At 34.7% G+C, this 27494-nt stretch overlaps 1 protein-coding gene across 2 annotated transcripts in view; it reads left to right on the top strand.

The window, feature by feature from the left end:
• The first annotated feature begins 1476 nt into the window (after positions 1-1476).
• Positions 1477-27494, top strand: part of LOC129945735 (uncharacterized) — a 101814-nt gene continuing 75796 nt past the window's right edge. The window contains exons 1-3 of one of the 2 annotated variants that reach the window (XM_056055615.1): positions 1735-3022; positions 21542-22350; positions 22420-22646. In XM_056055615.1, coding sequence (XP_055911590.1) covers positions 21584-22350; positions 22420-22646 — 994 coding nt within the window. In that variant the 5' untranslated portion in view covers positions 1735-3022; positions 21542-21583. Of the gene's footprint in view, positions 3023-21541; positions 22647-27494 lie in introns of both variants that reach the window. The other variant, XM_056055614.1, reaches the window with a different exon arrangement.

Genomic DNA, 27494 nt, shown 5'->3' with positions numbered 1-27494 from the left:
AGTTCATGCCCGCATTTTGTAGGAATTGTTTGCTCGTCAACTGCAAAAAATTCTTCTTCTTTGGAATAAGAAGAAGCCGAACTCTAATTTTACTAAGAAGATGCCTCACTTGAAAAAGTTTATCATGTCCGGGAAAACCGCGCTTTATAAGCTTATCGTTGTCAGCAAAGTTGAGATATTGCTTTATGTCTTCCCATCGGTTGCACATCCTTGTCTCGTAAACAAAACTTTGACTAATTTCTGAGCTCCAATATGCTCTTGTTGAAGGTAATTTCAACAAGGACATAAGCAAGCAAATACCAACAAATGTCTCCATTTCTTTTACCGTTATATTCTCCGGTTTGTCTATATTGCTTTGTAAAGCTTTTCAGTTGGATTCATCGGCTATCATTTGAATCAAATCTTCGGCAAAAAAAAACGAGAAAAGCAGTTCTCAATTTTCTAAAAAGGGTAAATCTTTTCTTTGAACGTACCAAGATTTGTATCACTCCAAATTATGTTGCTGTTTCTTCTATTGCATTTTCTTTTTCGTCACAAAACTAGCTAAAGGCTCTTCATCTTCAAAGTCGAAGTCACTCGTTTCAGAAACCATCTCTTCTGATTCGGCGGATCCATTACTTTTTTCTTCGTTATCTGACTCCAGTATTTCCTCTTGACTTTCTGAGCCATTGTGATGAGAAATTGAGTAGAATCTCGTTGTTGGGAAAACGGAGCTCGATGATGCCATTATGGAGTCACCTATTTGACAAAACCATAATATTTACTTTTTCGTTTTTGAAGGGTCTAATATAAAATATTACGACATCCCTGATAAAAATACGTTTTCGTTTTCGGTTTTCGGTTTCCGTTTTCTTATTTTATTTATTTTCTCTTCGGAAAGAATCGAAAGAGAAAAGATTACGCTTCAAAGAGCACATAGAAACAGCAATATCGCACCCACGCAAAATATAAAATCCCCAGAAAATATACCTGCGCTGCGCTGAGAAAATGCACCTACTCAATTCAACAACAACAACAAAAAGAAAACAGAAGATATAAATAAAATCGAAAGAAAATACAAAATACACATCAAGTGAACCCTACTGAATGAATCACTACAAAATTCTTCAATCTTCACAAAAACCAAAACACCGGTTTAGCCAGTAACCCCTTGTTGCATCTAGCTCACAAAAATACACATCGCATAGGCAGCAAAGGCAGGGTAGGGACATTTTTTGCCACACAAAGACCAGCAAAGGAAAAGATCGATGAAGACTCAACCAGCCTCAGCTAAGCCACCACTTGGAACTCACCAATTCAACATCACCAGCAGCGACCCGACCAGCAATGTCTTCCAAAGCAGCAGCAGCATCAGATCAGTCAATAACGACCACGCCGCGCCGCTCCGCCGCCGTTGTTGTGCAGGCGCATTCGAATTTTCTATTCGATTTGGTGTTTAAGTATCTCGTTTGTCTTAGGGCGAAAACCTGATTTTCAAAAAGAACCAAAACGAAAAAATGTAAAAACCTAAGAAAAAGGAAAACACAACTTTATGCTTTTATTAAATACAAGAGGGCACCGCTGGTCAAGCTATCCGTAGCGTAGTTTTTTATAATTCTGTTCTTCTACCTGCAAAACTGTAGGTGTAACCGTGGAACAACAACAACAACTATTCAGGTGTATCTCCAGCCGCCGCAGCAGTCTGAGGAGTCTCCTCAGCTCAGTCTTAAAGTTGGACCTTGTTTTGTTGCTTCTTTCCTCTTCTATATACGTACATATCTTCTAGATACTTAACTTATACTTGATGTGTGCCTGTGCAAAGAGGTAACAGGTAAAACTCAAAACATTATGTTCTCTCCTCAATGCGGGCTCTCATGGATCAGTTGAGATTGAATTGTGCTCATGTGCGAATGGTGTTCAGTTCAGTACAGATCGCGTATAATCGGTTTTTATTTAGATTGGATTTGATTTGTTGTTTTTGTATCCTGTTAAAAAAAAAGATATAAAATTCCAGAATCAGATTAATAAGTTCGTCATGGGATGAAAAGATATTCGTATTTCTTTCGATTCCGGGTTTGTGTTTTTTTTATTTGTTTTGTTTAAATTCAAAGCTTGAGCCTCATTGATTTGAATTCTATGATAGGCTTTGATTTCGGTGTATTTCAAAGTTACAGCGAACAACGAAAACAAAAAATCGGTTAAAATTCCGGTAATCTTTCCAGTGAGTCTGTGTGTGATTTTCTTTATGAAAATGTAAGAAAAAGGAATAAAAGAAAACAGGGAAATAAGAAGAAGAATAAGAAGAAAAAGTGTGTTCTGTGTGTGTACCTCTATACCTTCCCATAATCTTTCGTTATGTACCAATTTCTCACGAAACGAAAAAATACCTACAAAAAATCTCTGAGTTCAAACCGCTTTCAACTTAAAACAGAAAACCAGTCACTGATCGATTCGAATCGATTCTTTGGATAAACAAAAATAAAAATTGATCTAGAAATTATCAAATCAAACAAAAAGTGTCAAAAGTGGAAAATTTATATCTCCTAAAAATACCTCCGTTTATACTATGTTAATATTTGATCAAGAATAAAGTGCTTAACCATCGGTCCTCCGCATTGACTTGCAGTCTTATGTTTGCGGTTATGTTGTGGTGCGTCTGCTTTGCTCCATTATCGTCTGCGACCGACGAGCGACGCAGATGTGGTCAAATCGCTTAAGGGTGTTTAGTATATCGGGTTACTCTTGAAATCTTGAGACCAATTTCTGGATTCTTTATTTTTTTCTGTTAAAATATATTCTACTCTTTGTCAGCTGTGTCGTCGCGTTATTAACATGCATCTCATCGATTAACGAGTTAAAAGAACTTAACAAAAAGCGAAGAAAAAACAACAACAAAAAAACCTCTACGACCAACGAAGACGTTAACTATGAACAGCCTTGGGATCTCATTATTATGCATTGTACGACAGCACTGATGAAGTAAAATGAAGAAGGTGCTTGTACTTCAACAACACCAGGATTATGATACTCAGAAAAAAATATGGTAGGTTTTTCTTTTTTTTTTCTGATGATGGAAGAGAATATTGAGTCTAAAGTGTTGACTTAGTTTGTAACTATTTATCAGCTAAAGGAATAGTTACGCTTTGTTGGATCTCACTTTATGCGGTGGATACAATTTTAAAATGTTATCCGTGCACATCACAAGAGCATGGGTTTGGGTTTTGTTCGCATGCACTTTGTGCGTGTGTGTTTTTTTAAGTGCGGTAAACATGAGGCATTGGCACATGTTGCATGCAATAAACTATAATAAAAATTAATAGAATATCTTTGCAGTTAGTTTGTGATAAACAGAAAAAAACAACAAAACAACTTGTGCATAGTCACAAGGTATACAATCAATTAATTCAGTTATGCTTGTTTTTGAAAGAAATAAAAAGGGATAATCTCTTTTATAGAATGCTTAAGATTGTTTGTTGAATTTTATTTTTTTTACAAGAAACAATTGGTTTTTGAGTTTTAAACGAGAAATATGTAGAACAACTTTGAATAATAGATATACGCTGTCACGGACTTTTTTTTAGAACTATTAAAGGAGAACAATTCTGTAATACATTATTTTAGCAAAACTTTAACCGATTCTGCAGATCACGAAGTGGAAGTTCTTTTTTCGATTTTGAAACATTGTTTATATTGGTGGTCTGCTTTTATCTATATAGCCTATACAAAAATAAATAAATTGGATGCAGCAACAGTCCGTTGAGAACTAAGGCCTAGTGACTTACAAGTTTTAACTACTCCTGTGTGCAAGATATGTTGTCAGGGATGGAGGGGAGCTATAATTTTAAGCCGAACCCGAACGGCATATTTGAGAAAGCACTTTTTATGACAAGAATTACTCTTGGTGGATTTGTCTATTCCTCGCAAGAGGCAGTACCCTTGAGAAAAACTTTAGATGGAGTAGGCAGGGATTGAACCCAAGGCCTCTGGTATGACAATCCAATGCACTAACCATAATGCCACGGGTACAACTGCCTATAGCTTAAAGCTATCAATAAATACCCTTTCTAACACTGGAAGAATTTTTCAAATCGGACTAGTAGTTTCTGAGATTAACGCGTTCAAACAAACAAACAAACACTTCAACTTTCTAATATTAGGAAATATAATATTTGTATAGTTTAAATGAACATATTATTGATTCAATTTGCCTCTAGAGCATTCGTTTTCAGTTGTTGCATGTGTTAATGGAAAATTTTTGAAATTTTGACTTAAATTCATTTGTACTTCGGAAATTATGCATGTATAGCAAAGAGAAGGTCCATCCGTAATGTAAGGTTATAAGTTAAGTTGGTATAAAAAACTTAAATAAATTTAATTATTGTATTTATGCACTAAATGAGTTAAGACTTTTAAGAGTAAGACAATACTCGTGTTTTTTGGCATTCTATAAATAGTATAGTAGAATATTCGTAAGAAAACGCATCGGCTGTAGCCAGATTTTTGTATTTAAAAATTGGTACAACTTAAAGAAGATCTGTCAGAATAATAATACAAAAAAAACACACAAATAGAAGAAAATTTTGTTGAAATCAAAAGTTAAAATTAACTTCAGCAAAAGAAAAACTAACTAAAACTATTAAAATGGACAATTTTCATGAACAAATGGTAAGAAAACATCTGGAAATTGAGATTCTATAAAAATAGTTCATTTAACATTTGCAGCTTAAATATACAGTACAAACTTCAAGAAGAGGGTTTGTTCGTAGACTACTACATTTACATGTGGTATTGATGCGAGCTTGAAGCTCCTCTCAATTCTGTATATAACTGAATAGAGTTGAAATCAGCTTGAATTAACTCGATTCCGGTCGGGGTCCAGATTGATTCAAAATTCGTGAAGAACAACCTGTATGGAGGAGTTGGGTTTACAGATAATGCATTATGGTCTGTTTATTTGCATGTTTGTGTACAAAACATATAGTTTTGGTTTAACCAAATTAAAAAAAAATTGCACATGGAGTAGTTCCAGCTACTGCCAAACTTAATTATTTTTAAATCTTCTTGTGCGGTGGAAACACCAAAAAGATTTCTTTAATCTAAACTGAGATAAGCCTTTAGTGGAAACACAGCAAAACTTAATAATCTTTTCTATTGTTTTGTCTTGCAAAATAATCCCAATAAGTCCATTTTCTTTGACAAAACTAAATTATTAGCCCTGTCATGAATTAAATCGAAATCGCAATGCAAAATTTTATGAGATTTTCCACTATAAACGGATTTCATGATACAGTTTTTCGGGATTCGTAAGAATTTCCGATTACGATGCAATTCATGATAGGTCTGAATATCAACAGTAACAGATTGATTTTTTCCCTAATGGAAAACACATGATTCAAAATGTACAACTACTCAACGAACTCAGCCACACAGCGAGACACAAATGCAATATCAATCGTACCAACATTTGAGAACGAAATCACATACATACATACTCGTATAAATGTCAAAAACCCATCCGTAGTAAGATTCTACTTTAACTTTTATCGGTAGTATTCAAACTGCGAATATTGTTTTTGTTATTCGTGTAAAATCCTACTATACTATCGATAGATTTTCCAATAAAACACGGGTATTATAAGGGAAACATTTTTCAAAAAACATGACCTAAAATTTAAGCTTTGTACAGAAAATCGCAACTAAACCTCGGAACGGTGCGCAAGTCCTTGCTTATTTCGACGTCTTTTGTATCCTTTAAACGATTTATACGTTTTCTATTTTTAATACAAAATTTGAGTAAGATTTTTCAATAATATTGAATGAAACATAATTGATAATTTTGTATGTTCAATACAAAATCTAAGTTATATTTTGTATTAAAATTGAATGAATCATAACTAATAACCTTAACTACATGCTTTCCTATAAATCATGGCTATTCTGTTAAGTAATCTAGTCTTTAAAATGTATAAAGCAAGAGATATTAATAAGTTGTTAGTTCTTACGTAATAATTTAATTGTTTTTTGTAAAGTCCGAACCTGAATCACAATTTTTCCTCACGATTTTAATTTGCATACAATTTTTTTTCCTACTGTTACTAAAACAAGTGGAAATTATTGTTACAATAATACCAGTGTCTTGTAGGAAAATGTATCCATAGTATAGTAGAATTTTACACAAAGAACAAAAACAATATCCAAAGTATGAATAACACCGATAAAAGTTAGAGTAGAATCTTACTATGGAAGGGTTTTTGACATTTATACGAGTCTCGAATGGATCTTATGTGATTTCGTTCTCAAATTTTGGTACGATTGATATTGCATTCGTATCTAGATGGCAGTGTTCGTTGAGTAGTTTTGCATTTGGAAGCATGTGTTTTCTATTGGCGAAAAAAATCAATCTGTTACTGTTGATATTATTTCGTTTTGTTAAGAATAAGAATGGAAAAGATAATTTCCAGCAAAGGTTTATCTCACATTAGATTTAATAGCTACTTTTCGTGTTTCCACCACACAAGAAGATTTAAAAATGATTAAGTTTGACGGCACTTTCTAAAATGCAAATAGTGTTTAGATGTTTTCGATATGTGAAGTGCAAGTGAGATTGATTCGTACTAAACAATGAAGAACTAAATAGTTCAGCACAATATAAAAATACCTACTCCACTTTTTTTTGTAATTTGATTATAAAAAAACTATTTTGTTTGTACACAAACATGCAAATAATCGGACCATAATGTATTATCTGTAAAACCAACTCCTCCATACAGGGTTTTCTCATTTCAACTCGATTCAGGTATATAAAGAATTGAGGCGAGCTTCAAGCTCGCTTCAACGCCACATGTTATTTTAGTAGCCTACGAACGAAACCCCTTCTTGAAGCAGTTGTTAAATGAACTTTTGTTGACGTTTTCTTACTACTTTGCTTGTAAATTGTGCTTTTTTAGTTTTTGTTACTTTTTTTTACTAAGTTAATTTTAACTTTTTATTTTCACAAACATTTCTTTTATTTGTGTGTTTTTGTTTAAATTATTATTTTGACAGATCTTCTTTCAGTTGTACCAATTTTTAAATACAAAAATCTGGCTACTGCGGATCTTTTTGTTGGCAATTCATCATTGTTCTATATACGGAGTTCCAAAAAAACGCACTTATTGTATGTTTTATTTTAAATTATACATGGGGGAAAATTAAAAAAAATTGACATTTTAATATCGGGAACAAATGTACTAGTTTTAATTTTAATTCAAAGAACACCCATCTGTATAAAATTTATAATTTGAGACGTTCTATGAGTTCCCGAAATAGAGCATTACAATTTTTTCGTGATCTCGAATTTTGTTTCAAAACTCTTATAATGCCGATTCCCCAATAGCTAGAGCTGCTAATATTTTCCCAAATTTTTTCACAAACCTCTATAAATACATAATTTTAAACCATTTCCCTAAATCTAGAAGTTTTGCGCAAACAGTTCGGGTTATTATAAAAACGCATTCAATCTAAGAACAAACAAAAGAGCTGAGTAGCAAACTTGATGTTGGTAGTTTTCTTTGACATCGCAGTTAAATATTAAAATATTTATTTAAATTTAGTATAGTGCTTTATGATTGAGGAGTTTGTTATGTTTTATAACGATTTTTTATAGTTGTCACGAAATAAATCCGAAAGAAACAAGATAACTTCATGATTTTCTGTTTTTTCATGATTCTGATTTAATTTTTTATTCGCCCTTGTATGCATTTGTGTTAGAACCATTTGCTCAGCATTTTGATTTAACATATTTTTTGAGAAAAATAGAGAAACTGCAACAAATGTATCCCATTTAGTTATTTGTTATGGTTAACATTTTTAACTCAAAGAAACTAATAATAATAAACAATTTTAAATCCTTTAGGAATCGGTATTTTTCAAAGAAGCCGCTACTTTATGAATTGAGTTTTGTTCAAAACTTTTTTCTAAAAATGTAGATGTATATTGTATAGTTATTGTGAATATGAACCATTTGAAAATGCTACTTACTACTTATGTCGTCATACCTGTTAAGTCCATTGGGAACCATTTAAGGGCCTCTACTCCGCCTACGCTCCATCGTGTACGGTTTCCGGAGATGAGTTTCAGCTCCCTCCAACTCTTGCCAAGTGACGATGATTCCGCTTGACTGTCCTGCGCCATGTGCTTCTCGGTCGTCCAGGTCTTCTTCCTTCTTGTGTGAGCGGATTACACTGCATTGCAGTCGTTACCTTTTCGAAGCGTATGTTTCAATTCATTGCCACTTACGTCTCCATATTATAGATTCTATAGGTTCCTGGCTGTCCTTCTATGAAGTACCTCATTTGAAATACGGTTTGGCCACAAAATCCTTAGAATGTTACGATATTTACGAAGGTTTGCAGCGTTCTTGTTATGGCTCAAGTAACCTTCCAAGTGCTGCACCCATAAAGAAGCAGACATTTGTGTGAAACAGTCGTAGTTTTGTTCTTAAGCTGATAGAGTTATTAATTTAATTGTTTTTTGTAAAGTCCGAACCTGAATCACAATTTTTCCTCACGATTTTAATTTGCATACAATTTTTTTTCCTACTGTTACTAAAACAAGTGGAAATTATTGTTACAATAATACCAGTGTCTTGTAGGAAAATGTATCCATAGTATAGTAGAATTTTACACAAAGAACAAAAACAATATCCAAAGTATGAATAACACCGATAAAAGTTAGAGTAGAATCTTACTATGGAAGGGTTTTTGACATTTATACGAGTCTCGAATGGATCTTATGTGATTTCGTTCTCAAATTTTGGTACGATTGATATTGCATTCGTATCTAGATGGCAGTGTTCGTTGAGTAGTTTTGCATTTGGAAGCATGTGTTTTCTATTGGCGAAAAAAATCAATCTGTTACTGTTGATATTATTTCGTTTTGTTAAGAATAAGAATGGAAAAGATAATTTCCAGCAAAGGTTTATCTCACATTAGATTTAATAGCTACTTTTCGTGTTTCCACCACACAAGAAGATTTAAAAATGATTAAGTTTGACGGCACTTTCTAAAATGCAAATAGTGTTTAGATGTTTTCGATATGTGAAGTGCAAGTGAGATTGATTCGTACTAAACAATGAAGAACTAAATAGTTCAGCACAATATAAAAATACCTACTCCACTTTTTTTTGTAATTTGATTATAAAAAAACTATTTTGTTTGTACACAAACATGCAAATAATCGGACCATAATGTATTATCTGTAAAACCAACTCCTCCATACAGGGTTTTCTCATTTCAACTCGATTCAGGTATATAAAGAATTGAGGCGAGCTTCAAGCTCGCTTCAACGCCACATGTTATTTTAGTAGCCTACGAACGAAACCCCTTCTTGAAGCAGTTGTTAAATGAACTTTTGTTGACGTTTTCTTACTACTTTGCTTGTAAATTGTGCTTTTTTAGTTTTTGTTACTTTTTTTTACTAAGTTAATTTTAACTTTTTATTTTCACAAACATTTCTTTTATTTGTGTGTTTTTGTTTAAATTATTATTTTGACAGATCTTCTTTCAGTTGTACCAATTTTTAAATACAAAAATCTGGCTACTGCGGATCTTTTTGTTGGCAATTCATCATTGTTCTATATACGGAGTTCCAAAAAAACGCACTTATTGTATGTTTTATTTTAAATTATACATGGGGGAAAATTAAAAAAAATTGACATTTTAATATCGGGAACAAATGTACTAGTTTTAATTTTAATTCAAAGAACACCCATCTGTATAAAATTTATAATTTGAGACGTTCTATGAGTTCCCGAAATAGAGCATTACAATTTTTTCGTGATCTCGAATTTTGTTTCAAAACTCTTATAATGCCGATTCCCCAATAGCTAGAGCTGCTAATATTTTCCCAAATTTTTTCACAAACCTCTATAAATACATAATTTTAAACCATTTCCCTAAATCTAGAAGTTTTGCGCAAACAGTTCGGGTTATTATAAAAACGCATTCAATCTAAGAACAAACAAAAGAGCTGAGTAGCAAACTTGATGTTGGTAGTTTTCTTTGACATCGCAGTTAAATATTAAAATATTTATTTAAATTTAGTATAGTGCTTTATGATTGAGGAGTTTGTTATGTTTTATAACGATTTTTTATAGTTGTCACGAAATAAATCCGAAAGAAACAAGATAACTTCATGATTTTCTGTTTTTTCATGATTCTGATTTAATTTTTTATTCGCCCTTGTATGCATTTGTGTTAGAACCATTTGCTCAGCATTTTGATTTAACATATTTTTTGAGAAAAATAGAGAAACTGCAACAAATGTATCCCATTTAGTTATTTGTTATGGTTAACATTTTTAACTCAAAGAAACTAATAATAATAAACAATTTTAAATCCTTTAGGAATCGGTATTTTTCAAAGAAGCCGCTACTTTATGAATTGAGTTTTGTTCAAAACTTTTTTCTAAAAATGTAGATGTATATTGTATAGTTATTGTGAATATGAACCATTTGAAAATGCTACTTACTACTTATGTCGTCATACCTGTTAAGTCCATTGGGAACCATTTAAGGGCCTCTACTCCGCCTACGCTCCATCGTGTACGGTTTCCGGAGATGAGTTTCAGCTCCCTCCAACTCTTGCCAAGTGACGATGATTCCGCTTGACTGTCCTGCGCCATGTGCTTCTCGGTCGTCCAGGTCTTCTTCCTTCTTGTGTGAGCGGATTACACTGCATTGCAGTCGTTACCTTTTCGAAGCGTATGTTTCAATTCATTGCCACTTACGTCTCCATATTATAGATTCTATAGGTTCCTGGCTGTCCTTCTATGAAGTACCTCATTTGAAATACGGTTTGGCCACAAAATCCTTAGAATGTTACGATATTTACGAAGGTTTGCAGCGTTCTTGTTATGGCTCAAGTAACCTTCCAAGTGCTGCACCCATAAAGAAGCAGACATTTGTGTGAAACAGTCGTAGTTTTGTTCTTAAGCTGATAGAGTTATTCCTCCAAATTTGTGACAGCATACCGAACACCGCTTTTGCTTTACCGATGCGGTTAATGACGTCTTGTTTGGTTCCGTCTTTGATGGAAAAGATACTTCCAAGGTATTGAAAGCTCTCCACTTTTTCCATTATTTGAGAGCATGGTCGGGTTCCGAGGCTGATCAGTTTTGTTTTGCCGGAATTAATTTTCAGTCCCACAACCTCTGCTTCTCTCTCCACACTTGTTGTCATTTGATGGAGATCCATGATCCTATGAGAGAGTAAGCAAAATCGTCCACGTAATCCAAGTGATTTAAATAGGATATCAAAGCCTATTGGATCAATCCGCTACCTGACAAAACTGAGCACAGTATATCGCTTATCACCAACAAAAACAATATTGGCCCTGTCTGACTCCGCTACGGATTTCAAAATCATCTGACGACCAACCATCGTTCAGAACGTGACACTTGGATTGTTGCTTTAATAATAGCAATTAGTTTTTCTGGGATGCCTCTTCTCCGCAAAGCTAACCAGATGAACTCCCTGTTAACGCTATCAAAGGCCTTCTCGAAGTCGATGAACAGCAGGTGTAGTGGTGATCAATATTCAATGCACTGTTCAATAATGATCCGCAGGGTGTTAATATGATCAATACAGGAGGATCCAGCGTGGATCCAGTGTGGCCCTCTCTGATGCGTTCCAGTATAACTTTTGCCACTATTTTGGCAACGGCTGGCAGAAGAACGCAAATTCCTCTCCAGTTTTCGCACTTTGTAAGATCTCCTTTTTTTGGGAGCTTGACGATAATTCCCTTCTTCCACTCATTGGGGAAGCTTTCGGTGTTCCAGGCTTCTTTTATGAACGGATGAAGCAGTTCGCTTGATGACGTTGGTGCTGCTTGTAAAAGCTCTGCGTAAATTTCATCAAGTCCTACCGCTTTGTTGTTCTTAAGTGCTTTAATTGCGGTAACGATCTCATCTTTACTGGGAGGTGCGGTGCGGATTTGGGAATTAGTTCCTTCTGGCACAAAAAAACAAACAAACATATTCTAAATGTCAATCAAATTAATAACAGTTTTTTGTTTTTAAAAAATCATAAAAACATTTCCATTGAGCTATTACTATCCATAAATTTAAAAGACTTCACTAAAATGTCTCACATCTCAAAGACAACAAAGAAGTAGCAAGAGAAAGGAATACATTTTTCTTAAATCTATGTGTTTTAAATACTAAATAAATTCCATTGAATGGTGGTAATGAAATTCTAATAAAAATACCGCTTTATAGAATATTTTAATTTGATATAAAAATACTCATTTATTTAACTTTTACAGAACCATTTAACGCTTTATTCTTAATAAAAAAAAAACAATTCCTTTCTCTCTCATTTCCATAATAACAAAAAAAAACACGATTTCAATTTGAAAAACGAAAAGAAAACAATTTATTTGATGTTTTATTTGTTTGGTAATAAAAATAAAACCCCATATTTAACTGATCAAATCAAACAAGCAACAAGAGTAAAACATCTGCAATGATTATGTCACTTGGTCGTAATTTACATATATACCATAAAATAACATCCCACCTCGAATATAATTAAAATGCATCCCAATACCGCAACGAAAAAGAACATCATTTTCGTAAATAAAATATTTTTCCCGTGAATAACCAAAGAATAACGATAAGTATTGGGATTTCTTTATGTTTCCAAATTGAACTCCTCAAAACTGAGTCAGATAAACCTGAAATAAAAGAAAAACGAAAAAAAAAGAACTTGAACTCGAGAATTAAGTTTATGTTTTGTGATGGCGTTCTCTTTAGTTTCAGAATTTATGTAAAAAAAAAGAAATTATTTGACACATTCTCGATCAAAAGATGTTAACGCCAGAGCCAACAACGGCGATATACATACCATCTGCATAAAGATATCAAAAGATAAAACAATTTTCATGTTGTTGGAAGTTTTTTTTTGGTTTGGATTTTCTTAACTGTCTACTCATTTTGAAACCTTTTAAAAGGCCTTAAAGATCGAGCAATTAAAAGCTGAATTTGATATGCCTGCTTTTGACCCACCTGCATTAGAGTCAATTAAAAATACATCGCATGATGGCCGACATCACCATCAGTAGGATCAATCATATTCCCTGATTGACTATTAATTCCTCATGGAATGTTCTATTAAATTTTAAAAATCCTACTTCTATGAGAAGATAGGAAGGTACATGATTATCCAAGATCCATGATGCATATCAACACCTCTCTGCCGTCAAACTCCCACCACTGTCCGCTTCATCGTTGTCGTGATCATCCACGGAGAACATCATCATTGTCATCATCTAGTTAAGGCTTAACCAGGGATAACATTCCAATCAAAAACAAGAGTACTAGATAAACATAAAAAGAGGAGTGTACACTACCAACCAAAATGTTTTTTCCTCAATGAAAGATTCGAGATATATAGACTGCTTTTCAAGACTTATCTTTTATATTAAAAAAAAATATTTCTTCAAAACTATCCTTTTTATAAATTGTTAAAAAAAAACGACAAAAAAGAAGTCATAATACTTTAAGTAGTGAATTGTGATCACTGATCATACATAATTATGTATTTTCGATTTCAATAGAGCTCGACTAAGCGAAACAACCGAATCGAAAACCAACAATCCTGAGGCCGAGTCGAGTCGAGTAGGCTAACAGAGAGGCTCCTCCGCCGGTTCCACCATATACCAGCATCGGAACCAGTTTTGTATCATTTCGTGAGTGCTCAGAGCTCATCATCATCATCATCAGCAGCCTCAGTCTCAGCCTTAGCAGCACCGCGAAACTGGTTGCGGCCATAGGTACAATGCGAGTAGGTAAAGTATCTACATACCTATATAGCATCATCATGGGAAGAACTCATGATTAAGTGGTGTGGTCTGGTAGAGCAAGGGTTGTTTCATGGTCTTTTTTGTGTTGGATTGGATATAAAGTACCTACCTAGCTGTATCCGTAAATAAGGCTGGATGTGGTGTGGTGGGGTGTTGGTGGGATGGGGTGAAGTAAGGTGAGGTTCACGCGGAAATATCTCTGTTTCTGTGTTACCGTTGAAGAAATAAATATTCTATATGGCGCTTTCCCCAAAAACTAAAGCTTCTTTTTATTGGACCAAATATTTCATTTTTGTTGCTCAGTTAATCTTACAGATTTATTGGGATTCTTTTCAATCGGCAAATAAATCTCGGAGTTGAGAAAATAAACAAAAAGGTGGTGAGACTTGAGACTTTATTTAAATTCGTTGATTTTTTGTTTTTTGTTTTTGTATTGTTTTTCATTATAATTGAGGTTGAGGTGGCAGCAGCAACATTAACAGTGAGCGGTATCTTTGTGGTAAAACAAATACAAATAGTATAGGATCAGCAATCAGACTGAATAATTGGTGTGTGTATAGGTTTGGACATTTTACAATAGATACAAACCTATACTTCTATACATACATGGATATGCATATAATTTATGAAGGTTTTATAATATTTGACAAATTATATTATTATAATATTTGAATTTTGCTGAATGAACAAAGTGTGTAAAAACATGACTTTTGATTTCTGTTGTAACTTATGATTATTAGATGCAAATCCGGATGTTTCAAGCTGTTGTCAAGACGTTCAATGATACAACTTATATGTGCAAAAATAACGACATTTTGTAAAGTAAGCAAATAAAATTCAAAGTTTACGGTTTTTTTTTTTCTATTTTGGAATGAAATTATGATTTTATTGTATAAATATTAATAAGAGAGTTTCATTGATCTTGAACCTATAAATATATCGATAAATTTTGCAATCTGATGAATAAATAAAATATAATTTAAGTAGGTCACTTTGAAAAACAGTTTTAGTGTTATTAGGAAGCTCAATTTCAGCTATTTTAAATAATATTTTTAACTTCCCCTAGGAAGTTATTGTAATGGGTCCGATTTGCCAAATTGAAAATTTTGACATTTCTCGACATTTCAAGGTCCCTAGAGTAGAAATAAAAGATTTTTAGAAAGATGTCTGTACATTTTTTCGTCGTTCATAGCTCAAGAACCAGTAAAGATATCGACTTAAAATACATTTGTTAACCATAGAATAATAAAGAAAGACGCAGAAATGGCTGTCAAGGAAATTGCGTGGGTGACTTTTTTACCAAATCAGTTTAAAAAAATGTACAAATTTTAGTTAACCCTAAATATCTAACGAACCAATGAGGCTAAAGACTTTAATTAAATTGTTTATAATATATTGTAACGTGATAAGAAACAAGTATTGAAAAAAAATCCAATCAACGGTTTTTCTATAAATCAAAAAAACTGAAAAAAATTGTCACGTCGAAAATTTTACGAATAAAAATGATTTTATCTCCAAAACAATTTTTTGCAACGAAAAATATAGTTTTTAACATCTGATAAAATTTTGAGTAAAATCGAATTGACGGTTGTTTTACAAAAAATAGAAACTTAAAAGAAAATTTAACAAAAGTTGATAAAAATTGATTTTCGACTCAAATATCTTTTCAAAATTTCGAGATATTGACATGGACAACATGGATGGGAAGTTATCAGTGTGGGTTGCATCCCAGCCTCTTTTTTATTTAACGATATGTACCTTAGTCGCAATGTAAAGAGCGATTTTTTTAAAGCTATAGGAAAGTTTTAAAAAAAAACACATAAAATTAAGAAAAATGCATTAAATCTTTATTTGAATCGGTAGTACTTACGAGTAATTTAATTACTTAAGGTCGCGCTACAGTCTGGAGTGGACCTGGGCCTTAACCAACATGAGTCTCCAGCCACTTCGGTCCCTAGCTAACTGTATCCAGTTTCACACGCCAAGTTGGTTGAGGTCTTCACCCACCTGCGTGCGCCACCTGAGTCACGGTGTTCCTGTACTGCACCGTCCCACGGGATTGGATTCGAAGACCTTCGGGGCTGGAGCATTGATGTTTATTCGCTCTACATGAATTATTTATCTAAGCCGTTGGAATCAATAGTACGCTCCATATAATTAAATGTTTTGAACATTATTTCATCAAAATGTTGATCTTGACTGCGCTAAAATGGTCCACCCGCTTAGTCCAATTTGGGCATACTCTTTCAAACATTTAGGCGGGTATAACACGAATAAATGTTTTAGTGTTGTCTTCCAAATGAGTCAATTGGTCAATTGAAGCGGGTTTGTCTGTATAGACACGAGCTTTAACATAGCCTCACAAAAAATAGTCTAAAGGCGTTAAATCGCAAGATCTAGGCGGCCAATTGAACGGTCCCGAACGTGAAATAAAATGTTCACTGAACTCGCCTCTCAATAAGTCTATTGTTGCGCGTGCTGTGTGACATGTGGCACCGTCTTGTTGAAACCACATGTCATGCGAATCAAGTTCTTGCATTTTGGGCAAAAAAAGTTGAATATTATCTTACGGGAAAGCTCACATTCACAGTTACGTAACGATTCGCATCATCTTTGAAGAAGTACGGTCCAATAATGCCACCAGCCCATAAACCGCACCAAACTGTGACTTTTTCCGGATACATTGGTAGCTCTTGCAATGCTTCTGGCTGATATTCACTCCAAAATCGACAATTCTACCAATTCACCCATCGAGCCAAAAATGAGCTTCGTCGCTGAACACAATTTTCGTTAAAAAAGTACATCTTCGGCCAACCCAGCAAAAATTTTACGTTGCTGTAGGTCGTTCGGCTTCAATTCTTACACCAGCTGTATTTTGAAAGGCAACACCTAAATCTTCCGACAATATTTCCACGTTGTTGAGTAACAGAGGCCAATTGCTGCGAACGGCGACGGATCGATAATTGATGGTCATCAATAACACTAGCCGATACACCTGCGATATTTTCTTAAGTTCACACTCTACTTAAGCTTGTTGGTGGTTTAATGTCCAACAATGTAAATTTGGTGCGAAATTTAGTAACATTAGCCCAAATAGCCGCTTCAGTGGGTCGATTAAACTGACCATAAAATGGAAGAAGCGCGCGATGAACTTTCTTAGCACAGAACGCATTTTGATAACAGAATTCAATAATTTGCAAGCGTTCTTCGTTTGTAAGACAATGCATCGTTAAATTATAGACCAAACTAAAGAGGTTTGACAAAACACGAAACTTGGGTCAGCTGTTTAAACCAGTGTTGCCAAGAAGATAATAGCTAAAGTAATCACCCTTTATATTAAAGAATTTAAAATGTATAAATTGAATATGCACACTCCTAGAAATTCTTAATAATTTTCGAACTTTGAATCCGTAAAACATACGTAAATTAAAATACTGAAAAAGGATCGAAACATAGTGAATGATCGCAGTCCTAACCGATTACTTTAGTTCTCAACTTAAATAATCTATACTATCTATATCTATACTAATATTAAAAATGCGAAAGTAACTCTGTCTGTCTGTCTGTTACTCAATCACGCCTTAACTACTGAACCAATTTGCATAAAATTTGGTATGGGGATATTTTGATACCCGAGAAAGGACATAATATGCTACTTTTTACCCCAGTGTGCATTTAAAAAACGGCCAAAGTGTCTTATTTTACGGAAAATAATTTAAAAGAGAGGCTATCATCTCCACCTAACACGACTCTCACCCCATTTTTTGAAGTCTGTACAAGAGATGAGTTTTCAAGAACAATTCTTTATGTCCAGGTATCAAGATATTACACCTGGAATGCAACATGAAAAGAATGGAAACGTCGCATTCAAGTAGTGTCAGTTCAAAATTGGCCTGGTGTCAAATCTGGAGATTCTTTAGGGCGAGTATACACGCTCCATGGAATGTTTCTGTTTGAGAATGCTGTTACATCATGTGCGTGGGCAAACCTCTTTTAATGATCTAAGAAAGCATAATGATCAAGAATTTACAACATTTCGAGAGACGTGTGAGGCCAGAGAGTTATTAGAAAATGACAACCAGCGAGAAATGCAAATCTGCTCCCAAAGTGCGAGAGCTTTTTTTTGCAACATGTGGACTGTCAAATCCTTGAGATTCGCTTAAAAATGATATGGTTTACACAGATTTCAGGAAGAAAAACCGACTGATATAATTTACAATGGGTCGTCTAATTTTGTAGAAGATCACGTTACAAATATTACAGGGAAAGATTTCTCTGAATTTGGGATGACCAGACCACAGAGAATTGGGGAAGTGAGCAGTGATTCAGTTCGAGAATTAAATTATGATACTGTTGCTTTATAGCAGAGAAAAACAAAGGATGTTCCACAATTCAGAACAAAAAAAGTTTTTGACACAGTTATACACAAAATTTCCAGCGAAGAATATGGTTTGCTATTTTCAGATGCTCCAGGAGGCACGACAAAACAATGGAGTTGCTTTAGCAGTAGCTTCCTCAGGAATATTAACTACGCTGCTTAGTGGTGGACGCCACTCGGTTCTGAAACTGTGGTTGAACTTAGCTCATGAAGAAACGCCAGTATGTAATATGAGCAAAAGTAGTTAGCGTGAAAGAATGTTGTCAGTGTAAATTGTTGGTTTGGGATGAATGTATAATGTCCCACAAAAAAGCAGTTGAAGCACTAGATCGTACACTGAAAGACATCAAGAACAACCGGGCTATCATGGGAGGGATAGTGGTTCTCTTAGCTGGCGACTTTAGACAGACCCTGTCGGTAATTACTAGAGGTACGCTGGCAGATGAAATAAAAGGCATGTCTGAAAGCATCTGTGTTATGTGTACATGCACAAAAGTTTTGTATGACTACGAATATGCGAGTACAGCTACACAATGATTCTCAAGCAGGACAATATGCCGCTGCTCTTCTAAAAACCGGAGAAGATTGTATGCCAACAGACTGTAACGACTCGATTACGTTGAGTCATGAGAGAGAGGGCAATTTTAGCTCCAACTAATGAGATAGTTAGCCAGATAAACGAAAAAATTATGTCGGACGTGGAGGGAGATATCGTCGAGTACCGTAACATCATGCCCCATAGTTTCTTAATTCTTTGGAATTTTCAGGAGTGCCTTCTCATAAGTTGAGATTAAAGGTTGGTGTTCCAGTCCAGAAATCTTGCAGCACCAAAGTTATGTAATGGTACACGGCTTCAAATTACTCACCTAAGAAGAAATATTATAAAAGCTATAATCATGGCTAAAATAGCAAACGCATTCCCAACCGATTTGCCGTTTCAGTTTAAAAGAGTACAATTTCCTCTGAAAGCATTTACATGTAGCATGCTCACGAGTCTCAAAAACAAAAAACGTCGTATATAAAAATGTTTTGCAGTAACCTATCTTCTTCTTAAATTGTATAAACCTAAACAAACCTATGACAATCACACTTAGTATGGCCTCATCAAATCTCGGCACAATTCAAACATACATACGTACAAAAAGTACAGCTTAGGTTTTTACACTACTATCCAAAAAAAAACTATCTAATGCGGATGAAGTCGTGGGTAAACCCAAGTCTTCAAATAAATAAGAATAGTGATGCTTCAGCTCGTCGAAAACCAGGGCCTAGTAACTTACAACCAAAAATACTCAATTTCAAAAATGGGAATTTGAGGCTGACATTTCGGTTCGTCTAAAAATTGCGAAATACTTTATGTGAGGAAGTGTGCGTATAATCATAAAACAACCAAACACATCAATGTCCTCCTCCGCCCAATCAAAATAATTTTAATTTAAAAATCTCATGGACGTGTTCAAAAACAATGCAATCCAAATCAACAAAATTTTAAGTCTCGATATGGTCTTAAATTGGATGATTTGTTTTTTTTTTTTTTTTTTAATTAACTAAAAGTTAACAACAATATTTTACATATGATAAAATAAGTTTAATTTCAATATTAGTTTTCTTTAAGAAATTTTAGTCGCAAACCATTTTTTAACAATTTTGGTAGCATTTTTTTAAAGTTTTTACTAAGACACAAAAATTTAGCAGAAAATGAAATCATTTTGAAATCAATTCACGATAGCGAGAATCAAATGTCAATTTTTACCAATTATAGTAGTATTTTTTTCGATTTTAATTTTTATGAACAAATTGACTGTTGGATTTAAATAAAAATATCAAAATTTGGATTTGATTAGATAAAATTACTTCGAAGCCAATGTCTTTGATATTTGAGTAAATATCAATTTTTATTAACTTTAAGTAGCGTTTTTTTTTATAAAACAAAATGTCAATTCGATTTTTCTCAAAATGTAACCAGATGTCAAAAACGTTATAAAATCTGACGTTTTTTTTTTCAACTAGTTCTTATTTCGCAAATGGTAACACTTAGCTCATTTCTGATTTGACAGATAATTAGTTTTCTGCTGAACGAATATGGTTGTGAATACGCCTGAACAACGCTTGGAAATATTGCCTGCGATCGACTTAGAGAAAAACTGTCAATTCGATTTTTCTCAAAATTTGAACGACTTAAAGATTTTGCCATTCTTTTCAGATGAAGTTCATTTTTTTTGGCGGGTATGTAAACAAACAAAATTGTAGCATTTGGGGCACAGAAAACCCGCACGTATAAATCGAAAAGCCGATACAACCAAAACGAGTCACTGTTTTGTGCAGATTTTGGTCCAGAGGCATAATTGGGCCATTTTTTGAAAATGCGCAAGGAGTGGCCGTTGCAGTCAATGGCGATCCATATCGGACCTGTTAAACGAATTTTTGTTCACAAAAATTCATGAGGAGGATATTGGCGACATTTAGTTTTAATAGGACAGCGGCGCACGCTACGTGCCACAGAACTAAAGCTGCACTCGACGTTTTGCGCCCTGTTTAAAAAAAAAAACTGTTTGGCGGACCCTGTTTAAGATTGAAAATAATTGAGTTTTCCAATGGTTAATTTGTTATATTTTTGTTTAAACTAAAACTCGAATGAAAATTGATTGTTTTTTTTTTTCATGATAAGTGTTGCTGTCAAATGATCGTTTAAATTAATTTATGTTCGATGTACTTTAGAATAAGAAAATGAGATTGAAGAAACAAAAACCAATATTGACCATGAATTGCTTTTGAAATATTTTCAATTTTTACAGATAAAAAAACTCTAACTACATCAATTAAACTGACACTTGACAGACAAGAAAAATTGCATTGGTGTTGATGCAAGCAGGGATTAATTTGTACATTTATTTTGCCCAATAAAATGATTGGTATTTTGACAAACGGAATTTATAAAAAATTGATCTATTTAGCCAATGGAATCTAGAATTCAAACTGTTGCATTGACAGCTGTCAAAAGCAGCTGTAGTTAAATTTTGTATGGAACACTGAAATAAAACGCATACAGTTCAACATCCAATTATTCAATTAATACAAGCTTCAGAAGTATATGCAGCAGAAATGGGCCACGTCCTTAAAGTTCTTAAAACGTACTTCCAACAAAAGCTTTCAAATTGATAGAATATGATAAAAATCAATAGACAATCAATATAACATTTGTCTATGAGAAGTACACAACAACATAAAGCTCTTTTATAGAGGTCTTCATTTCTTATAAATTAAAATGTCTGTTCTACTTTACATACACACAAAGCCATATTGATGTTAACATAAATGTCTTTTCCTTTCGGTCTTATTTCAGAAGGACATCACCTACTATTCACCAATCACTGCCATCTGAAACATGGATAACAAAACTAAGTACAAAATGTCTTCGCAAATGCGACTAAACGAAATTTCTCGTCCAACTGCCAATATCCAATGTGACCACCATCACCGCACGTCCATGTATCGACCTCTTTCACCAGGATGCCATTGCCATCACTTGCCCAACACTGCCACCACTACCGCCTCCTCCGGTAGTTCCAACAACGCCACCACCATCGCCGCCGCCGCTCCATCAGCATTAGCATCACCATCAGCATCAGCTTCAGCGTCCGTTCACCCACCTTCATCATCTAGTCTAGGCGATAGCAGTTCCTGCATTTGTTCCCACCACTATCACTACATCCAGCACCATCGGCCAAACAGTCCGAGTCGGAGCCGGAGTCCGAGGGCTTCGACACCACCACTGCCACCACCTTTGTTGCCAGAACGCATTGGCTGCTGCCAATCCGCTTGTGAGGATAACAATGACAGGCAAATTAGTGGTGCAACTCATGTAGCTGTTACAGTACACCAGCACCATACAGCACCATCAACAGCACCCGCAACACAAGCCTCCCAGCACTCGCTGCACCACCAATACCAGGCGCTCGATGAGACCACAAATGACGAGCACGAAGACTGTGAGTGTTGCGAAGCCAGTGGCCATCATGCCAACGCTGACCACCCTAGTGGACGCAGCTCATCCCGACTGGTCTCTGCGGACGAGATTATTCCTAGCGGCTCCGAAGACAACGCTGCCATCCTGCAACGTTGCTGCCAGCACAATCACAGAAAAAGCCACAGGTATAGCAATGTCCGAACTCGAGTAGGCCACACGAGTAGTTGTTCTCACGTCACACATCCATCTTGCAGGAACAGATTAGGGGATCAACTGCTGAGCTCGAAGGCTAGGGCTGGAAGCATGCAGAAACGTTCACGAATAGATGAGGAGAATTACTCGACTGGCATCGAGGTTTACAGCGATGGAGCGGATTCCGGTGTTAAAGTTACAGATGGTGCCACCTCCGAGGAGGACCAGGGTCCACCGCTGCCTCCTAGACCACCACCCCGGCCCAGGAATGTGCCGGCCAATTTCAATCGTAAGTAGACCAACATTTCTTCTTATTTCGTTTTTATTTTTTTGGTAAAAACACATCATACCGAATGAGCATCATCTGCTCGAATAGTTGAAGAGCAATTAAATTGAAAACGTCTTCTCTGATAGTCTTTATGTATAAGGTAAGGGTGGAAATGGGGTTGAGATAATTGGATGTCTGTGTAAGCTATTTGGGTGAGGAGATTGAGAGGGAACACATCCTTGAGTATTTGGGATTTATCGAATTTAGGACACACTGACGTTGCCGTTGTATTGATTAATGAACACAAAATCGTGTATAGTTTACGAAGTTTTTAAGAGGCATTTAATTTCTGACTCTGACTCTGGGACGGACGACAGAATGTGTGCTCCTTGAGCATCAACTCTCCTTGAACTGACCTAGTTTGATATAGTTTTAATTGGGATTGTCCCACTTAACGATAAGAGAATTTAATAAACCCATTTATATAAGAGTAACAACAATAACCAACAACTTTGTCATTGGCACTTTATTCTGTTAAAGTTCAAAAAGTGTTTTCGAAGAATTTTAATACTTTGTTGCAAGTTGAAGTTAAGACACATTTTAAGGTACTTACAGAAAGGATATACAACGTGTATGGTTGCCATTTTAGGTGAATTATTCAACAACAACAGCAAGAAAAAAGTTGCAGAGTTATTTAACATACGATGGAGCTTCTGAGATTCTTCGGTATATATCTAGAAGATTTGTTTTTAAATGATTCGTAGAAAATATGGCGCCCAAAAAGGCCCTCAAAGCCGAAAATTATTTTCGTCTCCTTTTTGCCTCTTGGCCAAAGCATATTTTCATGAATATTCAAGGCCGTATTACTAATACTCTTTAAAGGGGAGCCTTCCCAACAGCAACCGCACCCAATTATGAAATATCCTGTTTGTTCTTTAACGATGTTTTTAAAAAATACAATTTTTCAAATTTGCTGAGGTTATAACTCAAAGAATAACAACCCCATAAACTTGAAACGTGAACTGATGTAGAATATTTTTGAGTGAATTAAAATTCACGAATTGGCATTAAACATGCAACCATTTAAAAGGACACGAAACAGGCTTTTTACTTGCGACATAAAGGAACTAAACATATGGCAAGTATTGCATTCGCAAAAAATGTCTGACTCAAGATTTTAATGAAACATTACATTATGATGTCAGAGAAGTCGAAAAGGGGGCACCGCTGATTTCTGTTCGTCCTTGCTTCGCCTATACCGTTGGGTCGATAGAGTTCAAATTTAGGAATTATTATTTTTGGACGTTCGCGTTTGGCTTTTTCGTTTTCATTGCTTTAGTGATCAAAAATGATAGTAGTCCCCATACAATTCTGTTTGTCAAAATCAAAAGTTAATTTTTTTACAAAAACCGCCGGATTATTCTAATAGGATAACGCCACGCAACTAGGCGTGTTCTCAAATGCCTTTTGCAGAAGTTGTATGGACGAGGAAGAGGAGGAATAAGTTCTTCATCTTCTACATGGCCTGCTCTGGCTTGGAAGAATTACCTAGGAGAGTTCTTCTTTAACGATCTTAACGATCTAAATCATATCAACATAATCAGCCTCTCACATTTCGTAAGGGACTCAAACTGGTTCCATTGAGCTTAGGAGAAAGCCTTAGGATTCATGTGGTATTACAATGGGCCATTAAACTGGCCTAAGTGTGTCCGTTTAAATCTTGGACAGCCACTATAACCTAACCTAACCTAACCTAACCTAACCTAACCCCATTATTATTAAATCTATTATTTTTTTAACATGGATTCTTTCAATTCCCTAAAACGTTGATTCACCCGTTCATTTCCTTACTGAGGAGGAACCAACAGCTATCAACAGCTTTCTGAGTTTTACAAGAATACAAGAGGAAGACATTGTAGGGGCAATAATATCGAATAAATTTAATGCTATTGGCCTAGGCCAAATGGACCCCAAGTTCTTGAGACTACTGCTTCCATATTAGCTGCGCTATATAACCTACATATTTAACAGAATATTGACTACTTCCGAGTTTCCTTTAGAATGAAAGAAGGCTAAGATTACTCCAATATCCGAAAAAAAAAACAGGTACAGAATTTCGGCCGATTGCCATTTTGAAGATGTTTGAAAAAACTATTCTGGGGCAGATCCAAAATTATCTTACAATCAACATCCTGTTAATTACCTGTCAGTCTGGTTTTCGACCTTTTGTAACTGATGGAATAAGAATGGCAATAGACAGTGATCATGTTACATTGTTAACATTGTTAGATTATTCATAGACTTTTCATACTGTTAACCACTCAATTCTTTGTAGAAAGGTGCGAATTAACTTTGGGTTTTCTTAAGAGTACTGAAAGCTTGTTCTTTAGTATCTCAGCGGAAGGCAACAATGCGTTGTGGCCAAAGGATACTCGTCGACATTTCTTAATGTTTTGACTGGAGTGCCACAGGGATCTATCCTTGGACCAATCCTCTTCTCACTTTACATAAATGAATTACCACAAATTGCTAAACAATGTTTAATTCATCATTATACTGATAATGTGCAGCTCCCGACAAGTCGACCTTTTGGGGCTAACAATGATGTTGTAGCTTTAATGAACGAGGATCTGCTCCGCATTTCACAGTGGTCAAAAAAGAACGATCTCCGCCTTAACCCTGTGAAATCAACATCGGAAAAACTTTGATCTATCGGGTTTAAATCTGTTGAAACTTGACGACGAAACCATTGAATATGTTAGCACTGCTAGAAACATAGGACCACTTAGTATTCAATTGCACTCTGACTTGGAATGACCACCTTAATAGTGCCATTGGTAAAGTCTATAGAAGTCTCCAAAAATTTCTAATGTTTTTTTTTTTTCAAAATTCGATATCTCAAAAACTAGTCAATATTTTTAACGGAATTGAAAACTAAAACGTATGTTTGCAAGTACCAAACAACTGCTGTAAAAAAAAAAACATTTCTAAACTATATTAAATTATTAAGAAACGGTCCTAACGATTTTCGACGAAATTTTTTTTTGAGAAATTAAATCATATTTAAGTTTTTGAAGCTAAACTTATTTTAATATATTTCAAAATCTTAAAATAACATTAAATCCTAAATGAGGAAGTACATACTTGTGACCCATACATGCTTCTCATTTCCAGAAAGACATCATTTTGTTAGACATTGAGGTTTTCCAAAAAACTATGGAATACACATTTCATGTTCTAAATTTTCGAACAAAATTTCTTTGTGTATATTGAATAGGAAAAATATTTAAAATATCATTCAGATCACACGGTTTATTACCAAATTTCTATAGTCATAAACTTTTTCTGCTCTGGATTTGGTGAAAACATTTAAGCCCCTACGTGAAATTTGTTCACATGACGACCGAGAAGCTGATGATGATTTTTTTTCGAAAATTTAACTGTCAGTTCTGATTTTTTGTCTAATTCAGATCTTTTTTGACTAAGACCTTGTGGTGTCAATTTTCAGAAACCTATAATTTTCGAACAAGAAAAAAGGTCTCAGATGTTCAAGGCATAAGAACATAAGAAATAATTGAAGAAAGCTTTAGCACCAGGGTTGTGATTTTTTGGGAGCCCAGTGGAAATACTGACCGAGGAGAATTTAATGCTTCAAAAACTCAATGGTGCCTCCTATCGTTAAAGCATAACCCACTCTCGATGCCACTATGTGTCACAGATCACCTCCTATGGAATGATCACGTATTCAATATTGCCAAAAATACTGCTAGGTACTTAAGATTTCTTCGACGTTGCAAGAAATTTGTCACCCGTATTGATCTGGCTGTAATTTATAAATCCTTCACTAGCCCAAAACTTAAATCTAACTCGCATATCTGGGCAACAGCCCCTAAAACAAGTTTAAGTCTTTTAGACAGGAATCAAAAACAGAGCTTTAAAAATGATAGGCCATAGAACTATAACCGAAAAAATTACGTCACTCGAATACGGCCGTAGGTTTTTAAGCCTTTCTTTATTTTAATGGTTTTTTTTACAAACCGTGTTCTTTTGAATTAGCCATTCCCAACCTCAAATAATGCAGCCGGAACACAAGCATTTCTAGGTATGCTCATCAGTTTAACCCTGAGCTCAATTTCGGACGTATTGTCAAGTATAGAGATTCTTGAAATGCTTTACCCAACTCTATTTTTCCCTATCATTTTGATATTCAAAATTTTAAGCCCAATGTGCTTCGGCATATTCTCCTTAATCCTTCGATGTTTTCTAAAGCTCTTACTATATTTAAACTTTAAACATGTTAAAGGTAATAATAACCCATAAAGTGCCCGTAAATTATAAAACAAATCAAACCCATCTTAGAGCAAAATCATTTGAAATGTCCTATAAGTGTTGGAAAAATTGCATTTCAAACTGCAAACTGCTTGGACTGTTGACAACATAAAATTGAACTAGGATTATCAGCTTTTTCTTGACTTATTTTTAACGTTGTTTTAAGATTTGTCGAATTGAATATTTTAACATCTTTCAACGTTTTAGGGTCCATATCACAAGAACCAGTAGAGATATCAGTGTTTTTTTGGTATTCTATAAATAGTGTAGTAGAAAGTTCCCAAAAAAACCCATCGGCAGTAGGCAGATTTTTGTATTTAAAAAGTGGTACAACTAAAAAAAGGCCTTATAGAATAATAATACAAAAAACTCAATAGAAGAACGTTTTGTGAAAACCGAAAGTTAAAATTAACTTCAGCAAAAAAAAACTAACTAAAACTAATAAAATGGAGAATTTTCAAAAAGAAATGCTAAAAAACATCTGGAAATGGAGATTCTATAAAAAAAGTTCATTCAAAAATTGTAGCTTTGACATAAAAT

This window comes from Eupeodes corollae, chromosome 2 (assembly GCF_945859685.1).
Source record: "Eupeodes corollae chromosome 2, idEupCoro1.1, whole genome shotgun sequence".
Taxonomy (NCBI): Eukaryota; Metazoa; Arthropoda; class Insecta; order Diptera; family Syrphidae; genus Eupeodes; species Eupeodes corollae.
Note: the sequence above shows the minus strand (reverse complement) of the source record. Positions and strands in the feature narration are given on the sequence as shown.